At 40.1% G+C, this 8867-nt stretch overlaps 1 protein-coding gene across 1 annotated transcript; it reads left to right on the top strand.

The window, feature by feature from the left end:
- Nucleotides 1-530: 530 nt before the first annotated feature.
- LOC119071055 (cyclin-dependent kinase 12) lies at nt 531-8558 on the top strand. Its single transcript, XM_037175675.1, has 6 exons — nt 531-921; nt 3671-4740; nt 4805-6120; nt 6185-6573; nt 6650-7123; nt 8221-8558. The coding sequence occupies exons 2-6, from the start codon at nt 3747-3749 to the stop codon at nt 8351-8353; spliced, it is 3306 nt and encodes a 1101-aa protein (XP_037031570.1). The 5' UTR covers nt 531-921; nt 3671-3746; the 3' UTR covers nt 8354-8558.
- The last annotated feature ends 309 nt before the right edge of the window (nt 8559-8867 follow it).

The raw sequence follows: 8867 nt of genomic DNA, 5'->3' as shown, positions 1-8867 counted from the left end.
AAGGATTTTGTTCAAAACCGGGATCTACTCCCAAAGATTTGCTAAGTACTTAAGCAAGCTTATCACAACAAAATCGATTACTTCATTTGTGTGAAGTACACTGCTAATATTTGAGACAAAATCTATCACTTCAAAAGTGCTGTATACTTTGGGGAGGTCACGCAGATTCAGATACGAGAGTTATGGAAAAGGTGCGTTCCCGCGTATCTTATGAAATGGCGATCTGCATGACCTCCCCAAAGTATACAGCTTTGGTCATACTATATAAGAAGGCACTAACCACAGCCAGTGCTTATCATTTACATTTGTCGTCGATAGCAGATGAATAGCCGTTTCTGAAAGGTTAAGACAACACGTAAAATCCTATTAATCAAGAATCTAATAAAAATCGAATTTGAATTTTATTTACATTCAAAAGGAATGTCGTTATATGTGCTACCTAGCGTACCAACCGCACGAATAGAAATGTCAAGGAATGTCATTTTCTGGTGATCATATTGGGCGAACTGAGCAACTCACTAATGACATTCGAAAATTTTCAATTAGATGGTCAGAACTCTTTAAATGCTTTGCTTGTAGATGATGATAAATCGCAAGAAATCGAGTTGATTTAAATGATATTTTTTGTCATCGCAATCACCGAAAGAACAATAAAGAATAGAAGAATCGTTATTAATTGCAATTTAATCATATTTTAGACCGTAAACCGTCTACAAAGGGTTTTTTAGTTCGGGAGAAAAAAACTGACATTTCATCGTTCGCCATTTTTCAAGTGAATTTTTTTTTTTCCTCAACCTTTTCAACATTTGTGGAAATTTTGTGTGGCAAATAAAAACGTTTTGAAGTGATTTGAATATGTAATTGTGAAACATTAATGAGTGGCGAGCAACAAGAATTCATCAACATCTGGATACGTGATCGGTAAGTTCCAAAAAAATTTGTTGACATTTTCACCAATTTGTTTGATCGATTCTGTGTCTTCTGGTGTTCGGGGCCATTTTCAGTGTTTTTTTTTTATTAAGTGAGATGTTACGAAGAATTTTTTTTTGTGTTAACGACCAGCAGTCACTGTGACGTTCTAATGATTCTTTTTACCGAATTTCGTTTTGTGTTTAAATCGAAGGAAAAAATGCAGCAAAAACTCTATTAATGTTCGTTATCAGAAGTTATTGTATTGTGTTATGAAATCTCCAACACTGTGTGATACATTCCAATTGTGAGTTCGAGTGAGAACTATCTGGTTGGCATACGAAACGTTTATTAGGCCCCAAAAAAATATCAAACAAATATGTTGTTCCAATGAGCCAATTGTTCTTGTCAATTCGTCAGTTTTAATGGTGACTCTCAATCTAATCCAACAGTAAAATTAGTCAATTGAAATCCATTCTGTTAAATCGCCGTAAAATTTAGACGTTATGCGATTATGTGTTTGGGATGACGATGGTCTTATCAATAATATAATGATGTTTGGACAATTTGATACAATCTGGAAATGGTGTTTGTTTTCGACAATATTTTTTTGTGTGTGCAAAGCACCAAATTTTCTGCTGTATGATGAAATATACCGTACAGATGGTTGGATTCATTTTAAATTGATAATTAATACAAAAGGAAAAAATGTGCAGCAGTTTTTCGTGAATCGAATTTTTTTTTTGTTCGAGTGTCACCCGTTGATATTTTACGATTCTGATAATTTCCAAAGGCGCCGGTTTTATGCTTCTCAGCAGTTGATACAATTTTTGTGTGTGTAACGGTGACGACTGTCGATCAAAAAAAAGACGTTTACGAGTATCGAAAACCGAGTAGTTCTTTTGTTGCGTAAATTCAATCCTTTAAACAATGTAAAAGACTCACTGGTTACATTGATTGTAAAAGAATCTTTCTGCCAAATAATGAATGGGGAAGATCATTAAACCCATCAACTGACCTCTTTCTTTTTCATTATTGTCATCAGTCACTGGTTCGAAAATTCATGAAATAAGCAGAGTAAGAGAAGGGATTGTTGCGCGGATAAATCGTCAAAAAATCCCCTGGTGTTAGCTCATTGTAGAATTTTTCCTCAGACAGAATGAACGGCACAAAACGGTCGATTTTTTTTTGATAATCCATGGGTTAACTGTAGAACCGTTCTATTAATTCAGTAAAATGTTGACGTGTTTCAACAAATTACGTAAGAAAAGGAATTCCAATTCTATTTTTCGATCATTTAGATGCACATAAAAAATCATTTTTTCCTCTCGACCATTGCCGACATCAGCATAAAATATTTGCCGATTTGTATATGGTGCATGGTGTACGATTGCATTCCGACCCGTTAATCGTAATCGAAACAAAGGCAAAATAAACACTTCACAGCTAATTACATTGTCGATTTGTATCATAGTTAACTCTTATCAACAAATTATGCCCACCGAATGTAACTTTTGTAGTCAGATTTAAGTTTGATTGATAGATGTGTGACTGAACACTGCAACTGAAAATGCAATAAACGAGTGAGACGATAATATCCCCCGATTATTAACGTTGATTGAAAGTTGTTGTTAGAATTTTGATTGGTCTGTGTTTGTTCCCGAAATTGTTCCCGACATCGTACCGAAAAGTCTCATTTGAATACAATGTACTGTGAACTACATTACTTTGTCGCAAAGATATGAATCTATCAATGAACTAAAGAATGTCGTTGTCTCTCTCACTCTTTCTTCTCTCTTTAAATATCTGATAAAGCTATCATTCACCATTCAAACACCGCTAATGCTTAGATTCCTCTTACCAAAAAAGTACTCCGTGTGAGACACAAAATTGAATTTTTTCAATTTTTTCTTTGTTTATTTGACAGCTTGCTCTCTCACGGCTCTCTCACGGAGTACTTTTTGTTGAGTGGAGTGGACACTTAAGAGAACTGATAATGCAGGATGCCATTATATAATTGAACTAACGGAAAACGTAAAAGATTTAATCGACTACTGAAACCGGTTCAAACCGGCTTAAAAAGACGTCGAGTTTCTGTTCCTTTTTGTACTCTAAAAATTATTCGATTTGCCAAGAAGTTTTGTAGACTGAAACTAGATGGAGAATGGACAGCCAACGAAATGAATCGGTGGACGCAGTCTCCTTTGGCGCCTCTGGCTATCTAGGCTGCCTACATTTTCTGAAATTTAAAAACGTAATGCAGGCAACCTAGATAGGTAAACCAGATTCAGCCTGACGGCGTACAACGATTTATCTCGTTGACTATCAAGATGGCTCGAGGTGTGATCACCCACTTCTGGTTAACTGTTCCACTTAGCTCCTGTTTTGATGTTATCGAATTCTTTTTTTACTTACCATACACGGAACGAGTCTCCAATCAACCGACTGCTCTGGACAATTTGAGGCCAATATCTAATTCTCAAACATCGAACTTTTCATAGGTTTCATAATTCTTTTCCTCTTAATTTCGTCTGGCATGGAGTAATGGGTTATCCTGGTAGCCTAATTTTTACAACAAAAGAAATTATTCCGAGAAATTGAGCAACAGGAAATGTGTGCACCGGAATGGTAATTTAATTTTTTGGTCACCAAGATGAAAACATTATTTCCATGCCAGAATTTCGTAGTGTCTGTTTGGAACGAACACAATTTCAACCACACGTAACTCCCTAACTAATATCCCGCTTTCTTTGTGTTCCAGATTGCCGATCCAAAGCGCCTAAACAAACCATCAACCGTCAAACTGAAATGCACAAATTGATACTTTGCCTTAATTAATGATGGAAAAAGGGCGCAGCAGTAGCAAATATGCTAAAAAGCGCCCAAAGAAAGCCAAAAAATCGAAAAAAGAGAAACATTCTCGTGATGATTCACGTGCAGCGACAACGCAAAAAATAGTCGAATATTCAGACGTTAGCTCGGAAGATCTATCATCACCCGAAGCTGGCGAAATCGACGATGAAACCTATCCAAGCGACAAAGAAAGTTTCGGTAATAATGGATCGTTGGGTCGTGTGGTCGTCAGCAATGAATCTAGATTGGTGAATCGGAAAAATTCCGGCCCAGAACGTTTGGATTTCATAATGAGTCCAAGTGAAGTGCGGAAGGTGATAATTGGTTCGCCCATTAGTTCTTCGAATTCAGCGTCCCGGTCGAAGCTTGGCGCTTCTGTATCGCCGAAACCCGACCTACGAACCCAGTTAACGGCCAAATTACCGATATCGACACCAACGTCACCAATACCAGAAGACGATGATTTAGATGCACTAGAAGTTGATGATGACGACGACGACACTGAGGATCGTCGACGCAGAAAGGCGAAAAAATCAAAAAAGAAAAAGAGCAAAAAACGAAAGAAGAAAAGACGAAAGTCAATATCAAGTGTGGAGAGCATATCAGACAATGAATCGATACTGGATGATCCGATTGCTGATGCATCGCCAGCCCGGCCGGCCTCACCTTGGGAAAAGACTTATACACCAGTAAAAAATAGCCCAAGATCTCCAGCCACACCGCCATTGAGACCAAGCAGTAACGTTAGCTTGTATTCGGATCGAATGAAAGTGTCACCTCTGCCACCACACTTAAACAACAAATATAATGCCTCACCCCACACACCACCAATCGTGCCCAAAAAGCCATCATATCATAGTCCTGTTGACGTTGATCATGGTCACTCACACCATAGTCACCATTCCTCGTACCACACACATCACCATCACCACCAACCCAGATCCCCAGCTGAACCTCGACGCGTTAGTAAATCACCAGGTATGTGACACTGACACTCAGTGCAGTTTGTGGAGTCGATCAGTAAAATCAATTTTCTTTGCAGATCGTCGAACCGACACTAGTCCACAGCGTCACCATAATCATCGAAAGCGAGTGATTGACCGGTCTTATGAGCGAGACCGTGATTATCATTCATCAAAACGTGATAGTCACAAAGTGTTTCGTGGAGAACGGGATCGGGAACGAGACAGCGGTTATGATAAACATAGCTCTCGGCGTCATACAGCTAGGTCATCCGTTTCACCTCGCAATTCGAGTAGTCGTAAACGACGTTATCCACACAGTCCTGACACGCGATCGAACTCTAGATCCCATTCCATTAAACGGCACTCCCGCAGTCCGAGTAGTCCTCGCTACTATTCCACATCAAGAAATAGCCGAGCGCGTTCGCCTGCGTCTCCATTGAAAAATCCGACAAGGAAAATCGACTTCAACAACAAAATCAGCGATACCAGCCTATTCTTCGAATTGGTGAAGGACAAGCACAAACGGAATAAAGTACTGAAAGAAATCATGGACAAGAAAGATGAAAACATTCCGTCTGGATCAGAGAACTCAAACAGCGCTATTGGCAACGACAGCACCAACAACACGAACAATGCCGAAACGAGTGTCAAACCATCCGATGCCGAAACCGTTTCGTCAACCGTGCAACAAGTTTCAACACAATCGAATGGCATTAAAGACGGCTGTCAAGTGGTGGACATTCCAATGCCAAGAAATATAGGTAACGATGTGGCTGACGGATCGCAAGTACCACCGCCACCACAGTCGTTGCCACCCGTTCAGCCAATTATCGCCGATGAAGCACCAACGCCACAAAACTCAGCTCCTGTGATAACCAACTCAATAATCCGACCCGTCAATCAAGTTCCACTAATCAAAGCGACGTACACGATACCCAATCCAAAAACCAAACCGAAAAGCTTGACAAATCTGCCAATGCCGCCGGGTGTGAATGTGAACGAGTTGGAGGACATTGTCACGCCAAGTCCACCGAATAGCATTAGCCCAATTAGTAAAAATAAGGTGGCACCAGCACCGGTTCCGCCAAAGGAGACGCCGAACACCAAAAAGGGATTGCTCAATTTACCAATGCCTCCGATGGTGCCGGGCAGCGAAGATTTGAGCGGCGATGACGAGATTATTGGCTCTCCGCCACCATCCACAGCAGGACGACCAGCGTCAAGGAATTCGAATTCGAAAGGGGCCATTAAAAAAGAGCCGACAGTGCGACGAAAGCGACCTACAATATTGCAACGACGAAATTCGCGTAGCCAAGCAATCAAAGACTGGGGTGAACGGTGTGTCGACGTCTTCGAGGTAATTGCTCAAATCGGTGAAGGAACATATGGACAGGTATGTTGATTGATCTATTTTACACGAGCAGTTCAATTCTAATTCGAGTTTTTCCCCTTAACAGGTATACAAAGCTCGGGATAATTCGGCGAAGGTACTGGTGGCTTTAAAGAAAGTGCGTTTAGAACATGAAAAGGAAGGTTTCCCCATTACGGCTGTTCGAGAAATTAAAATTCTTCGCCAACTGAACCACAAGAATATCGTCAATTTACGTGAAATCGTGACGGATAAGCAAGATGCGCTTGAATTTCGCAAAGACAAGGGATCGTTCTATTTGGTGTTCGAGTACATGGACCATGATTTGATGGGATTGTTAGAGTCGGGAATGGTGGACTTCAATGAAGAGAACAATGCCAGCATTATGCGGCAACTACTGGACGGACTTAACTATTGCCACAAGAAGAACTTTTTACATCGTGACATCAAATGTTCAAATATTTTAATGAACAACAAGTGCGTATGATTGATATTGACGAATAGGAGACGTGGTCGATTTTAACAAAAAAAAATCTTTTCCTTCCGTTTCCAGAGGTGAAGTGAAACTTGCAGATTTCGGATTAGCTAGGCTGTACAATGCTGAAGACAGACAAAGACCGTACACAAACAAAGTGATTACGCTGTGGTATCGTCCGCCCGAGCTGCTACTCGGCGAAGAACGTTACGGTCCATCCATCGATGTGTGGAGCTGTGGCTGCATCTTAGGCGAACTGTTTTTGAAGAAGCCACTGTTTCAAGCGAACGCCGAATTGGCACAATTGGATACAATATCACGTGTATGCGGTTCGCCGATACCAGCCGTTTGGCCTAGCGTCATCAAACTGCCTCTATTCAATACACTCAAAGTGAAAAAGGTTCATCGACGGAGACTGCGCGATGACTTTATGTTTATGCCTACGCCTGCACTAGATTTGTTGGATAAAATGTTGGAATTGGATCCGGATAAGAGGATCACCGCTGAAGATGCACTGAAGTCAACATGGTTGAGAAATGTGAATCCGGAACAGTAAGTACACGTTTGTTTAATGGCTTGGTTTTCCATGTAAGAGAGAGAACGAATTTACGGGAATTTACGCTGGCGAATGATGCTCCATCTTCCAGAGGTTAAGTCAAAATATTCCGGCAATTTGTCGTAAGAATGACAACAAGATGTAGTTTGCAAGCAAGAGTTTCAATTGAAGTCGAACGACCTTTCAGCAGTTCTTATTACTCTCCCATATTGAGTAAGAAACAATTCCGACCATATCTGATCGGAAGATCATTGCTTTTCGTAGCTAGTAAGACGACTTCGCTTCAATGGCTGCAAGCAGTTTGAACCTGTGTGGACCTTAAACCTTAAATACACTTTCACAGCTGTAGAATCGATATATGTTTAACGAATCAGTGCCGGACTGGCCCTATGGGCGTTCGGGCGATTCCCGAAGGGCCTTTTGATTTTTGTATGGATAAATGACAACGAAGGGCTTTTTGAAAAATTTCTCCATACAACGCCCGAAGGACTTTTTTGAGCCAGTCCGGCACTGCGAATAGTTCGGTTGACTACATACCATACTAAATTCGATCCATTACCTAGCAATTGAGGCAATTCTTCATGCCCTGAATACCCGTCCCGAGCCTTGAATCGTCGGTGTCACGACAAACCGAGGTAGACTTTAAAACACAATGACGCTTTTTTGCCGTGAGACCGAAAAAACACTTCCACATTGTTGAATAGAATAGGAAGAGTGCTACCGCTACGCGAACTATAAACGCAATTTTAAATGTCACTGTCGCTGCTATGCTGGATTCTTTCATCCATCTTTTCACATACTTTTCGAAGGCGGTAACGCCACATATGTCAATTCAGTCCTAATGCTCATGATGATGATGGACCGGATTTTATACCTTTTGAAAGACGAACACGGGTATACCGGATATATGTACTACTAGAGATATGATAATTCCCATTTTTTACCCGTCGTCTATTAAAGACTTAGAGGAGCTTAGAGAGTTTATGCATCAATAGCAGCTACGGGATCCATATGACTGAAAGTTTCTGTTGACTTTTGCCACATAAATCAATTGCTGAAATGCAAACCAATAAAATTCCAATAACAATTACAGAATGCCAGCACCTACCCTACCAACATGGCAAGACTGTCACGAATTATGGAGCAAAAAACGAAGGCGACAATTGCGCGAGCAACAAGATTCAATGCCACCCGGTAAACCAACGAAATCTGATCAAGGTGACTAAAATCCAAATCAACAGCTAATTTATTACTACGATAAATGAAGACAGTGTTGGTCACTCACACAATGTGTGTGTGTGGTGCGAATGGCGAATGCACCAGAACAGCATAACAAACATAAATTTACTGAAGTGTATTTCAATCTGTATATAAGTACACTAGTTTAACGTAAAAAAAACAAAAAAAAAATAATTAATTTAGTTTGGGAGACTATACTATTGAAAAGTGAACGTTTTGCAATAAACACAAAAAAGTTATTAAAATACAATGAAAAACAAATTGTAACAAAAAGGCTGTTGCGAACGTTGATTTAGTTTTTTTCTGTGAATGAATGTAGAGGAGGATGAGGAGGAAATTTATTTAAAATAAAAAAATGATTATAAGAACAGCAAATGGATCTTTAAAATTTTGTAAAGCAAGGAGATGACAGGATGGAATATAAGGAGTCAGATAAGGTAATGTCTCGACTGCTGGAGATACCCTCAGAACGAATAAAAATTCATTTGAGACTTGATCTGG

This window comes from Bradysia coprophila (assembly GCF_014529535.1).
Source record: "Bradysia coprophila strain Holo2 chromosome IV unlocalized genomic scaffold, BU_Bcop_v1 contig_106, whole genome shotgun sequence".
Classification (NCBI taxonomy): Eukaryota; Metazoa; Arthropoda; class Insecta; order Diptera; family Sciaridae; genus Bradysia; species Bradysia coprophila.
This window is presented reverse-complemented; position numbering and strand designations above follow the sequence as displayed.

What these genes read in the sequence shown, in the direction of transcription:
- LOC119071055 (XM_037175675.1), top strand. Translation starts at nt 3,747, where the DNA reads ATGATGGAAAAAGGGCGCAGCAGTAGCAAATATGCTAAAAAGCGCCCA. An exon ending in ACGCGTTAGTAAATCACCAG is followed by an intron (nt 4,741 to 4,804) that starts GTATGTGACACT and finishes TTTTCTTTGCAG; the next exon opens with ATCGTCGAACCGACACTAGT. An exon ending in AGAAATGTGAATCCGGAACA is followed by an intron (nt 7,124 to 8,220) that starts GTAAGTACACGT and finishes TAACAATTACAG; the next exon opens with AATGCCAGCACCTACCCTAC.